Source organism: Verticillium dahliae, genomic scaffold (genome assembly GCF_000150675.1).
Source record: "Verticillium dahliae VdLs.17 supercont1.8 genomic scaffold, whole genome shotgun sequence".
Classification (NCBI taxonomy): Eukaryota; Fungi; Ascomycota; class Sordariomycetes; order Glomerellales; family Plectosphaerellaceae; genus Verticillium; species Verticillium dahliae.
The window spans coordinates 69,351-83,258 of NW_009276927.1; the positions used below are offsets into that span (position 1 = coordinate 69,351).

A 13,908-nucleotide genomic window follows, 5' to 3' on the forward strand; every position below is an offset into this window, starting at 1 on the left:
GGAGGCTCATGCTCAGGAACCGAGCTGAACGGCGCAGGCACCGATCACCAGAAACCTGCTGGGAAGTTGTTCATCGGGCGATCGAGCCAACTCCACATCTCCATCTGCTGCACCTTTGTAGGGGGGTTTTCGCCGACATGATGTGTACATGTGGATGCCACCTTGGGAGGGCGGATGCTCAGAGGAAAAGGCACCCCTGCGAGCAATCTTCCTTCTCGGATTGTCAAGCTGCCGTGCGCGAAGTCACGATAGTTTGACAGCTAGTGATGAGATCCGCAACGCTGTTGTGGGTTCATCAGGCCAACGGCTGCCCTGAGCATCTGTCGTCGCTACCTCGAGGAGGTTTAGCAAGCCGTCTGTCAGAAATCGCCATCGACATCGAAATCGCCCATCATCTTGTCTCGAGCCGATCGCAACCAGGGTCCATGACTAGTAAGTAGGCTGACGTTGGGCTGGGATTCTGCGGACCACCTAGCCTTAGGTACTATGCCAGATGGAAACAATGAGGAGTACCGGGCAGTGGATGCACGTTGAAGCAGTGCCGAGGGAAGGATCCTTTGGGGTCTGGAGAGAGACCTCGCCGCAGTCCTAACGAGCATGCCCGAGCATTTTCCTGCCTGTGCCTTTCCTGACCACACATTGGAAGGGTTGGCCAATTGTTTGTTACATTTAGTATAACGTGCCAGAGGGAGGTGGTGATTCGTAAGCTTGCATCTCGAAGCTTTGAGCAGCTTGGGAATATGCAACACTGTGGGCTCGGCGTACGTGGTTGTCGCATGCACCTCCCCCACTATGGGCTTGATAGGTACGGTAAGACCCAGTGTTGTAAAAGGAAAGTATCATACTTATACTTTGTGGCATATTCCTGGCTTCATAGAGCGCTTCCTTCGGCATACTTACGCTAAGGAAGACAAAGCTACTTACAAGTCCAAAGCTCGAGGCAATGGATGGCGGGGGACGACATTCGAAGCCGATTGCGGCGGGACACAACGCACGGCGCACGGCGCACGGTGACGACGCGGTTGACTTGTCGTCTTTGACTTTCTTTTGTGTCTCGTGTTGGTGCCGTGTTGGTGTTGACGGCTGACAGGAGGCACCTAGGGTACGGTAAGGTACGTAGCGCACAAAGGGACAGGAACGCTCGACTCAACAAACCACGTTGCGTGTTTGGACCAGCCCGACGTGACCTCGACGTGCCTACTGGCTGGAGCCGAAAAGGGGGCTCGGGGCGAGGGAGGCTTTGTCGTCCAATCAACGCGGCCACTCCTTTTCCTTGCCTGCGTTCTACTCAATCAAGACCCTTGTTACCAGAGCCAGCGACCACTTTACGTGCTCCTGACCGCAACCGCGACCGCGATCGCGACCGCACCGACACAACACGCGGCCATACCGCGCGTCACACCTGTATCCTGTTTGCCAGCCGCGAGACTCGAACAAGCAAGGTGATGACAGATGTTGCGACTGAATTGACATGGCTTTGCACTTCGGCCCGGCTTGACTAACGAGCTTGACTGCACGGTTGGGTTGAACACGCTGGAAACGTCGGCCCTCTTCGATTGCCCATGACCGTTGTAACGACCTCTGTAACGGCCTCCCAGTATGGCTGGCTGACGAGTGCGTCACCACCAGACTGACTGTCTTTGTGAACAGTTCAAGACGTCGTCACCAGGCCACGGTGGGACGAGACCCGACCTCGGTCGACTTGGCTCGCATGGTTGCAGTGGTTTTCAGGCCATGAAGCTAATTCTACGAAGAGGGTTGCATTGGTTCTCATATCACAACAGAACAATGTGTAGTCTGCCAAAGCAGCGTGTCTAGGAACACATGTAGACGAAAGATGACCGAGAATTGACGAAGCCCCTTGGTGCCAAATGACTGATCATGGGCTCCAAGAGAACAGTTCCGAACGAGGCCCGGCTCTGAGAGTAGATGGTCATATGTCCTTCCAATTCATAATTCGTAGCCCAGTCGGGTTGCGTTCAAGAAACATGATGGCCGAATAAATCCCAGGCAAGACACACAAGACACACAAGACACACAAGGCGCGCTGGGTGGCTCTGTTTGTTTTCCATCGCGAACTGATGGTGATGTACCGCGACTTCGACACCAAGAGGCGACCGTGAAGGGCGCCCATGCCCCCCTGCCGTCCCGTTGCTTCCGGCCCAATTGAGCTTAGCGCTTCTTCGGTTTGTTGTTCTCCAGGCTCAGGCTGGAGGTGCAGGCGACAGCTCCCACCTAAAGGTGATAACGATAACCGCGAACACACCCTGTAGCTTCTTGCTGGAGTGTTTTTGCCGCTCGCCGCCTCGCCGCCCAGTGCCCAGCGCCCAGCGCCGTTTCGTCAGGTGTTCGACGTCTCCCTCCCGCCCGCCTACTCGATGCCGCCGCACCACCTTCCCTACCTATAGTGATTGATCCTCAACCACCACACCTACCTCACCTCACCTCACGTCTACGCGCCGGGCGTCCATTCACCCATCGTGCGGCACCTTCAGACGACGTCGTAATTGCGATCACCTTCCCATTTACACCTCGTCGCAGAAAAGAAAAAAAAAAGCCGACATTCCAACCAGAAGCGTCCGCTCTCCCTTTCCTGCTGTAACTGTCAGTGCACGGGGCCATACATACGACTTGAAGGTGGAATTGGCTTTCGACCAGCCACCCCGTACCGAAACCCGCATCAACCCCACGACGACTCTGTCAGCAACTCCTGGGAGGACTATGCGATCGGGACAATTCGCGTAGCATATATTGTTTGCTTTCCTGGCGATTGTCCTCCATCCTCTCCGTGGTTGCGGACCATTCATTCAACGAGCCCAGAACGGCCGCTGCCTTGCCGCCCTCCTTCCTCGCATCGTCACTGCTCGGCCGGCCGACACGAACCCCCCAGCGATTTCGAGATAAGACGACGTAGCAACTCTAGCGTTCGAGAACAGCAGTCCTTCTTCCAGATGATGGACGACGCCGTGGAGCCCGTCGTCGCAGCATCGGCGCCAAGCCCGAGCTCGAACAATCTCCCCGCTGTCGGTACCAAGGGAGCTTCGGTTGAACCGACAAAGCGCTCCTCTACCCGTTTCGCTACCCCTCCCCCGCCCGTGTCCGCAGGCGATCGAGGCCGCCTCGAGGCTCGGCAGAACAGCGACCGCGCCAATGTCAAGGCGGGTGACTTGCGGCATGCGAGACGACCAAGCGACTTGTCTCGCTCTGCTGCCCTTGACACCAGTGCTGTCGATAGCGCCCTGCTCCGCGAGATGCATAGGTCGCAGCGCGAGAGCACGCCAGGTGCCAGTCCGTCGCGGAAGCGTCAAAGGATAAACGGAGACAGGTGGGTGCCATTCAACATGTCTTGCGGGAGCCGAACGCCCATGCTGATCAAGCTCAACTTCCTAGGTTTATCCCCTCACGATCTGGGCAAGACTTGCAAGCAAGTTTCAACCTTTTGCACGAGGATGGCTCGCCTGCGACGCCCTCGAAGCAGAAAAAGCGCACCCCTCACGGCGAGCTACACTTTCAGAAGAGTAAGAAGTCCTTCCTTGCATGCTGCCCACAAGCATGGCCCCAGACCCCTAGTCCAAGCCTATGTAGCTCACACTTTCTACCAGCCGAGGAAGCCAACCGAACCTTCTCAACGCTGCTTCGCGCCGAGCTCTTTGAGGGCTCTGTACCGCAAACAACACCGCCCGCCATGTCACCAGATCACTCTTCTTCAGCAAACCCACACGCTGGCATTGTGCGATCTCACACACCACCAAATAACAACTCTACGGCCTCACTTCCCTCAACAGCAACCCCATCCACTCCGCACAAGAACCTTTTCTCGTACATGTCGCCACGTAACCTAAGTGCGGGCGGCCATTTGACTCCCTCGAGAACGCCCCAGAGCAGGCACGGGCCAAACCTCGACACCCGTGCTGAGATTTACAGCCTTTCACCCGTTCGCTTCAACAGCCAACAGATGCTGCTGAGCCCTCGCAGGCAGCCTAGAGCTGTGAGCAAGGTGCCCTACAAGGTGCTCGATGCCCCTGAACTCGCCGACGATTTCTACCTGAACCTAGTCGACTGGGGAAGTGCCAACGTCCTTGGCGTTGGCTTGGGTTCCAGTGTCTACATGTGGAACGCCCAGACGAGCCGTGTCAACAAGCTCTGCACGCTTGAAGATGACACAGTGACGAGTGTTTCCTGGATTCAAAAAGGCACTCATATCGCTATCGGCACGGGCAAGGGGCTGGTGCAGATCTGGGACGCGGAGAAGACTAGGCGTCTGCGAACGATGACAGGACACACCGCGCGCGTCGGCTCCCTTGCTTGGAATTCTCACATCTTGAGCTCCGGCTCCAGGGACCGTTCAATCTACCACCGAGATGTACGGGCTCCCGACCAGTGGCTGCGGAAACTGGTGGGACACAAGCAAGAAGTGTGCGGACTAAAATGGAATTGCGAAGACGGACAGCTGGCCAGTGGCGGAAACGATAACAAGTTGATGGTCTGGGACAAGCTGTCCGAAACGCCGCTCTGGAAGTTCTCAGACCACACGGCTGCCGTTAAGGCACTCGCCTGGTCACCGCATCAGCGCGGTCTACTCGCCTCTGGAGGCGGCACGGCGGATCGCCGCATCATATTTCATGACACAGTTAAAGGCTCGGTCATCAACGAGGTGGATACGGGAAGCCAAGTGTGCAACCTGGCCTGGTCGAAGAACTCAAACGAGATTGTCTCCACACATGGATACAGTCAAAATCAGATTGTGGTCTGGAAGTACCCCTCCATGACGCAGGTCGCCAGTCTCACGGGACACACATACCGAGTACTCTACTTGGCCATGAGCCCCGACGGCCGCGTGGTAGTCACCGGAGCGGGAGACGAGACCCTACGTTTCTGGAACCTCTTTGGCAGAAGACCCAGCGCACGAGACGACGGCGAAGGCGGAGGGCGCCTCTCCGAGTGGGGCGTCATTCGGTAGTCGGCCGTTGCGTCGAGGCAGGTCTACAACATGAGTACGACGGCAAACACACCACTCGATTCGATGGTACACTAACGGAGGATCGCATTCTGTTCTTCTTTTTTTTTCACACATATTGCTCGGTCGCAGAACCGAGAGGATGGGACTTGGCACTGGGAACGAGCACTGCGACGGGTTGGTCGGAAATCATGATTCTGGGAGGCGGGGAAGAAAGCGAATATCCTGCTGTGACTGCATCACGGGCATAGAACGGCGTCTGCTTTTTTTCTATTCATTTTCTGTTTTTCGTTTTGGGTTCCTGCCGTTTGGCAGGTGTGACCACGATGGGCATGACTGGTTGGCGTGAGGGGAGAGGTAGCTGCTGGCTCGGTTGGATGGGTTCTGCGCTGACACAGAGCGGCGTCATGGTTGCGCCTTTTGGGGGCAGATGAATGAGTCAATGCAGATCTTGGGCTGGGCGGGGCTTTGCTATTTACATGAAAGGCATTTGAGGGCCGTCCTGCAGCTCGTGGGCAACTCGAATCAGAACAGTAGCTCAGGAGCTTCCACCCACACTGAGAAGGGCGTCTAATCAAGGGACAGACCAGATCGCTTTGCCACACATACCGTACAACAAGATGACAATGCTGTACCTAAAGTGAAATGACTAAATAGACTGCAAAAGCATAAATTAAGGTAGGCGCCTAAGTAAACTACCTAGGTATGTGGCTATAACAGAGGGAGCATTATAGAGTAACATTGTCACATACAAGTGGCAACGACAGCAATTAAAGCTTGGGTCCGGGTCTGTCCTCGGTCCTCTCGAGGATCCAGTCGCCAACATCGGTGTAAAACTCGTCCTTGCACAGGTCGGCATGCAGCTGGTGGTAGCAACCCTCGTACTCCTTGTACCGGCCGTCCTGGAGCCCCTGCGCGTCGAACCACTTGCGGCTGGCCTCCCAGCTCGTCGTCTTGTCGCCGGTGCCGTGGGCCAGGAACAGGCTCCTCACCTTGCTCCCCAGCCGGACGCGGCCCGAGGCCAGCGCGTCCGTCCGCTCGAGCAGGCCCGCGAGGCCCTCGAGGGTGCCCGTGTCGTGGCACAGCGGGTCCTCGCGGACGCTCTTGACGACCTCGGGGTCCCTGGAAAAGTACTCGGCCGGCAGGGCGTTGACGAGCTGCTGGCGCGGCAGGACGCGGCTGGCGAGCTTGCCGAGGAAGATCTTGATGGCGCTGGGGGCCTCGCCGGCGGGGAACGCGATGAAGGGGGCCTCGAGGACGAAGCCGCGGATGCTGCCGACGAGGTCCTCGTAGGCCGGGTCGGAGGCCAGCGTCGCGACCTGGCCGCCGCCCATCGAGTTGCCCATGACGAAGACGGGCACCGTCGACGGCTCGGCGGCTAGGACGCTGCGGGTAAAGGCGGCCATATCGGCGATGACCTGTGCTGTCGGTCCCGTGAGACCCTTGTCGGCTGGGACGCGAACGCTGCGGCCCCAACCGCGCTGGTCAAACCCGTGCACTTGGATGCCGCGGGCCGCGAGAGACGGGAAGAGGCCGTAGTACCGGTTCACGTGGTCGCTGAAGCCATGGATGAAGACGAGCTTGGCCTTGACGGGACCTTGGGGCTGAGTCCAGGTTAGCTTGGGCTTATGCATGAATGGTTGGGCGCTCTGGGTTCGGTTCGAGAGCTTCTGTGAGGAAAGCCTACCGTCCAGGTCTTGGTGTATAGCTCCTTGCCACCAATAGTGAAAGTGCCCTCAGTTTCAGTCGCCATGTTCATCCGTCAAACTCTCGAATGTATGATGAAGGATGTTGGCTTGTGATAAGGTGATGTGATGTGTGGAGCTCAATCCTGTGGAAAGATGTCATGGCAAAAACGAGGAGGGGTTGGGAGCTATTCGATTTCGAGCTGTTCATCGGAAATCCCGAGCGGCCTTCACATGCTTTTGCGCCTCGTGACCTTCGCTGGCCAGCCGCTCCGACATCAATGGCACATCTCATTTAGGTGTCACACCTTACTGAGCTACTTGCATGATGGCAAGTAAGCATTGATCATCCCCTGCCTACGAAGTCCTTCTTACGCCAATCTTGAATCGTCAGCCTTTCTGCGAGGGTGCTGCACCAGTAATTATAGATGTGCATTGGAGCTGTAATATGACGCTGCGCTCCCTAATGCATTTCGGAGCACATTGGATAGAACATTCACATGCCTTATGAGATACCCTCAGCAACATCGCCCTATGCAACAGTATTTATCTACCTGATGCGGACCCGAGTTTCTCCTATCTCCGTATCCGCGATTCCTCACCCGGCACTCATCATAGGCGAAACGCAGATGGCCTGCTGGAACTTGACATGCCAAATATCAAGGAGAGTTCTCTATCGTGTTTCTGTGTGCAGAAAAATTAAATTAATCGTACATGCCACCCTCGAACTCGCCCTCCATGCCCAAACAGGCCGCTCTCCAACGCCGAGCTGGCAAAACCTGTTGACTGGAGCGGAAGCCGAGTGTGAACCCCCTCCGTAAAGTGTCGGATGTACTTTTAACATCGCATTACGTCTTGTTCTTCTTCACCTCCTCAGCAGTTGCCTCGGCGTTCTCGGCCTCGCCATGCTCCAGATCATCTTCAATCTCGTCCTGCTCCGTGATACGAGCTTGCTCGCTCGGCCGGGCCGGCTCAAGAAGATCTCCTCCACTCATTTGCCACTCCATCAGCTTGCTGAATGCGCTGTTCGGGTCAGCCGACAAGTCTGTGTACTTGCCAATCTCAGCAACTCTACCCTCGTTTGATAGTACAATGATGAGATCTGATCGTTTGATGGTCGACAAGCGATGCGCGATGGAGATGGTGGTGTTCCTGCCACGCAAGAGTGATGCCAGCGCAGCGTTGACGAGCGTCTCGGACTCGGCGTCGAGTGCGGAGGTGGCCTCGTCTAGGATGAGGATATCCGGGTCCTTGATCAGGGCCCGGGCGATGGCAATGCGCTGCTTCTGTCCACCAGACAGCTGCGAGCCACGCGCTCCAACCTGCGTGTCCAAGCCGGAAGGAAGATCGCTGATAAAGTTGCAGTTCGCTTTGCGGGCTGCCACGACAATCTGGGCCCTGGTTGCTTCGGGTTTTCCATACGCAATGTTCTCGGCGATGGTGCCAGAGAAAAGAACAGGTTCCTGAGCCACCATGCCTATGCGCCGCCGCAGCGATTTGATGTTCATCTGAGAAATGTCGACGCCGTTGATTGTGATGGAGCCTGCAGTGGGATTGTAGAAGCGCAGAAGCAGGCTGGCGACAGTGGACTTGCCACCACCAGAGGGACCAACAACGCAAACATTTGAGCCCGAAGGAATCTCAAAATTCAGACCGTTGAAGACATTGACGGCGGGTCTGGTGGGGTAGGCGAAAGAGAGGTTGTTGAACTTGATGACGCCTTGTGCCGACTCAACCTTGCTGCCCACCGTCTGAGAAATGGATGGGTGTCTGTCCTGCAATTCAAAGAGACGGCTTGCGGCTCCCACACCCTTCATCAGCTCAGAGTAGAAGGATGACAGACCGAAGAGACTGGAACCAGCAAATGCAGTGTACATCATGAATGAAGTCAGATCTCCAACCGACATTGCTCCTGTTCGGACGTAGTTGCCACCAACAATAAGCATGGCTAGGATTGTCATATTCCCGGCCCAGCCAGTCGTGGCAAAGAATGTCGCTGCAATCGTCGATTCCTTGCGACCGAGAGCGAATATACGACGCACCTGCTTGTTGTAGCGGTTAATCTCCTGAACTTCACCAACGAAAGCCTGACTGGTCTTGACGTTGCCTAATCGCTCTTCAGCAATCTTGGTAAGTGTGCCAAGATTCTTCTGAATACCCTTGCTGACGTTTCTGATGGCGCGACCATAGAAGAAGGCGCCAACGGCAACAGGAGGCAGCATGACGAGGAGGAGACCTGTGAGACCAGGGCTGAGCCAGATCATGGCAATGAAACCTGCTCCGCCACTGAACAAGGACCGCAGACCATCGCTGATATTCTGGGTAATGGACTTGCCGACCACGACGGTATCAGAGCTGAGCCGGGAGATCAGATCTCCCACGCGGTTGGCGTCGAAGAATTCAGCGTCCTGAACGTAGGTTCTTCTGTACAGCTGCGACCTCAGGCGGGCAACAACCCTCTCGCCAATGATGCGAAGAAGAATGATGCGGCCAAAGTTGGCCATGGCGCCAATCGTTAATATAGTGCCGAGACCAATGAAAAAATGCGGCAGGGTCAGACCGAAGAGGCGAGCGTCCTCAGCGGGATCCTTTGTGACGATGTCCAGGATGCGGCCCACGGAAAATGGTATGGACATGGTCACACTGGAAGAAACGACCAGGAAGACAATGGCCACAGCTAGCCATTTGAGCTCGGGGCGCGCAATCTTGATCAACCGCCAGACTTCATCGAAACCTGCCTTGCCAGAACCTTTTCCTTCTTTCGATAATTTGGCACTCAGGTTGACCTGGGCAGCCTGAGCAGCCCTCTCGCTCTTCTGAAAATCATGTTCTGGGTCATGCTCAGGTTCTGCCACCTGCTTCTGGGCTGCATCTTGATGTTGGCCATCTTTCTGGAGCTCCCTGTATACCGACCGACTGTGAGAAAATGGGCGCGACAGGCTGCCCAGCCCGACGAAGCCGGCTTGTCTCGGTGCGAAATATGGTCGGCGTAATGTTATAGCATTGGGAAACGCGGCTCGGCGGCGTGCACTTGTTTGTTCGTTTGTGGTCGGGGTCGTTGCCGTTTGAACCTGTCGTATTTGCGATAGCAATGGGTGCCATCGACTTGCCAAGGGCGCGCGACTGATGAATATGTTGGGAGAGCCAAATATCGAGGCGCCGCAGAGTGAAGTGGCGGCGCGTTGGGGCAGCTGCACAGCTGACCGAGCAGCTCCCGAAACCATGATGAGGCCGTCTTAACGGGGTCTAGACGACGAGACGAGGAGCATGTTCCGTGTCACGGAGGTGCTGCGCATTGCGGGCCAGAACAGGTCGTATGGTCAGCGGCGCGAGTCGAGGGGTCAACGGACCTCTGACAGGATGGTGCTCGGCAGAGTTGGTCGATCAAAGGTTGGTTGATCAAACTCGAGGTTGAAATGAGGCACTTGAAGATTTCGTCATCGGTATTTGATCGAAAAACGCTTTGGGGGCTAGGCCAGGTCATGACCACCTGCCAGCCGCCCCCCCCCTAAACCCCTGCCATTTGCGGTAGGGATCCTTTGCGGCACTACATATGTTCGGGTAGGTACATTTGTTAGAGACCCAAGCCTGCTTACCTCCGAGCTGTGTCGGTCGGCAACATTCGGCCCACCAAAACTTATCTTCTCCGATACTTTGTCCATTCGCACTCACCCTGCTGAATCCCGAGAACTGTCTCGTCTCGTCACATGTAACTTGGAGCGCCTTCAGACAAGAACTCCTGCAGCATAGCATTTCGCCCCCCTGCATCTCGTTTCTCATCGTAGTCTTTGTTGCATTCTACAAAATTCCACTCTCTGCAGTGGCCCTACACTAAGTTACCTGATCATACTGAGGCTCCCACTAGTTCAACTGAGATGAGACGCGTTGCGCATCTAGCCTTGAGCCGACTAAAGAGCTATGCACTCACATGTGCATACCCCCTCTCAGCTTCTTCCGGCAGAGCAAAATCATAGGAAAATGAACCTTGCATATAGTACAAGCAACTCACCAAGTGACCACCAAGCTCTGCCTGCTTGGTGATCCTGGCTGCTCTCAAGCCCCATTACTATCTTTGCGGAGCATCTCTGCCACGTCCGCATCAATTCCGTCATCTGCCCCAAGGTCTGGAAACTCATCACTTTCCACCCGCCTCCTCTTATTGGAGCCATTCGTCGAAACCGGCAGAGACTGATACTGGCTGGCCAGATTCGACAGCATCTCCATGCCGGACGCGGGAGGCCCCGCATAGGGACCACTCAGACTAGGTCTTGGTGATTCTGTAGTAGTGGCCTGGCGAAGGGATATGTCCGACGTTCCAATGCTCTGACCGTCAGTGATGCCCAAGCCAGCCTCATGACGATCCGGCGGTGGCGGCGTAAGCTCCTCTACCTCCGGCCGTTCCGGCTCGGGGCCAGGGCTTTGCGTCGGGCCGTCACGTAAAACCCCCGAGCTTTCCTGGCTTGGCAACGTGCGCATGATGGCATTTTCGACCTCGCGTCTCTTCTCCTCTGTCTCTGTCTTCCTGCTCGTGAGGGTCGTCAGCTGCTGCTCCTCCTGAGCTAAGACCGTGCGATTGGTGCTGAGCAACTTCTCGAGCTCGCTGATCAGCGCTCTGCGGGCCTTGACCGAGTCGGCTACTGCGCCCTCTGCACTCGCTAGGCTTCGAAGCAATCCGTTCAGGCGCGCAGCATAGACCGGGGCTGAGGGTGTTGCTGCCGACGGATCATGAAGCTTGTCCCAGTCTTGATCTGCGGTGCCAAGACTCGTCTTCGTTGGCAGGCTGGTTTTCTCCAGGTTTTGTGAGTGCACCACAAGCCCTGCAAGGTCCGCTGGTACGCTCGAGGCGTGAGATCCGAAATTGCTCTTAGGAGCCGATTTAGATCGCTCCGCGTCTGCATTGTGTTAGTCTTTCAATGCGTTCAGCTTCCTGAAGAAAATAGACACTGACCTTGCATGCGCGCTTCGATCGCCGCCTGAATCCCGGGCTCGAAAATAGCCCTGTCTGCCCAAACTTCGACGACCCTCCTTAATTTGCCTTGAATCTCAGCCGGCGCTCCCTTGTAGGCCACCGCCAGAGCTTCGGCTATGATGGGTGCAAAAGCCAATACAAAATCTGGCCTATGTCGGGCCTTTGACTGCTGGGTTACCTCTGTTCCCGAATTCAGCTACATGGCCTTATAGAAACGGAGTACGGTCTCCATGAGACGAGGGGTCTTGCTCATACCGTTCGCGAGATAAACGAGGCTCAGCCTCTTGGTACTGGTGGAATCTTTGAGTCTCTGGAGCCAGATCTGGGCTGTGCGCTCCGCATGGCGCCTATTACCATTAGCTAGGTCAACTGAGTATTCCCCGACGGGTGATGTACCTATGAAACATGATCCACTGGGACGCCGTAGCTATGCTGTCGTGGCTCTCATTGAGCGATGACAGCCTCGCCAATACAGCATCATCACTGAATGCCATCCTTGAGGCTGTAAAGCTGGCGCTCGGAGCTTCACTAGCCAGGAACTGTGCGGCGGAGTCGCGGAGAAAATGAACTTCACCCTCGTAGTCGCAAGATTGAGAGCGCTCTCTCCAAAAAAGCCGATGAAAGCGGTAGCGAACGTCTGTCAACTGCCCTGGCAGGTGGTGTTGCGTGTTGCTGTTGGCCTGGTCGGATGAGTCGTGATCTTTATTGATAGCGGCGATGCTAGATGCTACCAGAGCAACGACGCGTCGCTTTATCGCCCGGCCCGAAAAATGCTGCAATAGGACCCTGTATGTCTCAATTGGAAGCAAGTTCGTGTTTGCGTGATGATTGAGTTCAATAGGAGGGCCAAATGAAACTGCAAGTATAACAGGGCGCTTGATTGTTGATGCGACTGAGGTTCAAGTGAACTAGGTCGAAGGTCGTTGCTCGAAGGAAAATGGGTGCATCTATCGGGGTTGTCGTTACATCGGGGCTGCAATGTGTCATTCAAGGCCATACGCCATGCACGTAAGCGATAGCTCCACGAACAGGCCAGCTGGATCCTACCCAGTGTGCTGTAGCCGTCGTTGCCTTGATGGATACCTACCTTATGCCTCTATCGCCCCTTCCGTCATATTCAATCTGACAACCACTGAACATCATCGCCATCTGGTCCCCTACGACCCAAGCTTCCACAACCAACCATCTACCCTTGCGATCCATCAAAACTCCTATCATCTGCAGTTCTACTGTCTGCGACTGCTTCCCCGACCGGATACACCCGTGTCCTCATCACGCAGACTCGCGACACAATGGCGGACAGGTTCCCTTCGCTGGAGGACTTCGATTCGGGTGGTGGGTGGATTAATGTTTTAGGTCTGGAATATGAAGCTAAGATGTTGTACAGCCCAAACCGATGTTAAGTCTCCCGGCGCCGGACCCTCGACCGATGACTTCCTCGCCCGTGAGAAGGCTCTCCTAGGCGACGACGCCGACCAGTTTGCTACCAACAACGATTCCGCTGCCTTCGAACAAGATGATGACCTGCTTGGGGGTGGGGACAGCGCTGGAGCCAACCAGCAGCAGTCTACCTTCGAGTCCCAGTTCCCCGACCTGGCGCAGCAAAATGAGGTATGCGCCATCGCCTGCTACGATTTTCCCAATCGACTTTAACTGACAATGCTTCTCTTAGGATGTTGGTCCTGCGGGCACAATCACCGGCAGTGGTCCATCCGTCAACTACAGCTCCGGCTTTCGCACAACTGTTGAGGATGAGGAAGAGCCTCAAGTGATCAAGGAGTGGAGGGAAGGCCGAGATGCTCAAATCCAGAAGCGCGCCGAACAATTTGCCGCTCAACGCGAGGAAACTGTGAAAGAGGCCCGCCAGAACATTGACGATTTTTACGAGAACTACAACTCGAAGAAGGAAAAATCGATCGCTCAGACACGCAAGGATGCCGAGCAGTTCCTCGCCAATCGCGAGGATACCGTATCTGGCGGCACCAGCTGGGAAAGGATTGCGAAGCTGGTTGACGTCAGCGGCAAGGGTGTTAAGGGCGGTGCCGCTGGTTCGGGCAAGGAACGCTTCCGAGAGCTACTGACCAGCTTGAAGAAGGACGAGAAGGCTCCAGGAGCCGTGGGCTACTGAAGGCAGACGGACCCATGAAGGCTCATGGCACACGCTCCATATAGCAGTGTTTGGCTTCCGTAGTGGAGTAGCCGATCTGTTGGACGCCATTTCTGTACGATAGCAAGTCATTTGAACATTGCGCACATGTCTTAACTTCGTGGGATGGAGTCGGCGGTCACATCCAGTC

General features: G+C 55.8%; 5 protein-coding genes across 5 annotated transcripts; 2 read left to right on the forward strand and 3 right to left on the reverse strand.

Annotated features, from left to right (window-relative positions):
* Window positions 1-2,951: 2,951 nt before the first annotated feature.
* Window positions 2,952-4,960, forward strand: VDAG_04583 (WD repeat-containing protein srw1; the record flags this gene model as incomplete). The annotated part of the gene is made up of 3 exons (XM_009654187.1): window positions 2,952-3,325; window positions 3,391-3,518; window positions 3,603-4,960. 3 exons carry the CDS (start codon window positions 2,952-2,954, stop codon window positions 4,958-4,960), a joined length of 1,860 nt encoding a protein of 619 aa, XP_009652482.1.
* Window positions 4,961-5,727: 767 nt separating this feature from the next.
* On the reverse strand, window positions 5,728-6,710 carry VDAG_04584 (alpha/beta hydrolase; the record flags this gene model as incomplete). The annotated part of the gene is made up of 2 exons (XM_009654188.1): window positions 5,728-6,561; window positions 6,645-6,710. 2 exons carry the CDS (start codon window positions 6,708-6,710, stop codon window positions 5,728-5,730), a joined length of 900 nt encoding a protein of 299 aa, XP_009652483.1.
* A 780-nt stretch (window positions 6,711-7,490) lies between these two features.
* On the reverse strand, window positions 7,491-9,866 carry VDAG_04585 (ATP-dependent permease MDL2; the record flags this gene model as incomplete). Its single annotated transcript, XM_009654189.1, has 1 exon — window positions 7,491-9,866. One exon carries the CDS (start codon window positions 9,864-9,866, stop codon window positions 7,491-7,493), a length of 2,376 nt encoding a protein of 791 aa, XP_009652484.1.
* An 829-nt stretch (window positions 9,867-10,695) lies between these two features.
* On the reverse strand, window positions 10,696-12,105 carry VDAG_04586 (DUF618 domain-containing protein; the record flags this gene model as incomplete). Its single annotated transcript, XM_009654190.1, has 4 exons — window positions 10,696-11,534; window positions 11,591-11,791; window positions 11,867-11,958; window positions 12,008-12,105. The coding sequence occupies 4 exons, from the start codon at window positions 12,103-12,105 to the stop codon at window positions 10,696-10,698; spliced, it is 1,230 nt and encodes a 409-aa protein (XP_009652485.1).
* Window positions 12,106-12,688: 583 nt separating this feature from the next.
* VDAG_04587 (clathrin light chain) lies at window positions 12,689-13,879 on the forward strand. The gene is made up of 3 exons (XM_009654191.1): window positions 12,689-12,946; window positions 12,999-13,222; window positions 13,284-13,879. The coding sequence occupies exons 1-3, from the start codon at window positions 12,904-12,906 to the stop codon at window positions 13,737-13,739; spliced, it is 723 nt and encodes a 240-aa protein (XP_009652486.1). The 5' UTR covers window positions 12,689-12,903; the 3' UTR covers window positions 13,740-13,879.
* Window positions 13,880-13,908: the final 29 nt, after the last annotated feature.

Bases quoted from the DNA above. Each gene is read 5' to 3' on its own strand.
- VDAG_04587 (XM_009654191.1), top strand. From the start codon at position 12,904: ATGGCGGACAGGTTCCCTTCGCTGGAGGACTTCGATTCGGGTG. The intron at 12,947-12,998 runs GTGGGTGGATTA...GATGTTGTACAG, and splicing joins GGAGGACTTCGATTCGGGTG to CCCAAACCGATGTTAAGTCT. The intron at 13,223-13,283 runs GTATGCGCCATC...TGCTTCTCTTAG, and splicing joins ACCTGGCGCAGCAAAATGAG to GATGTTGGTCCTGCGGGCAC.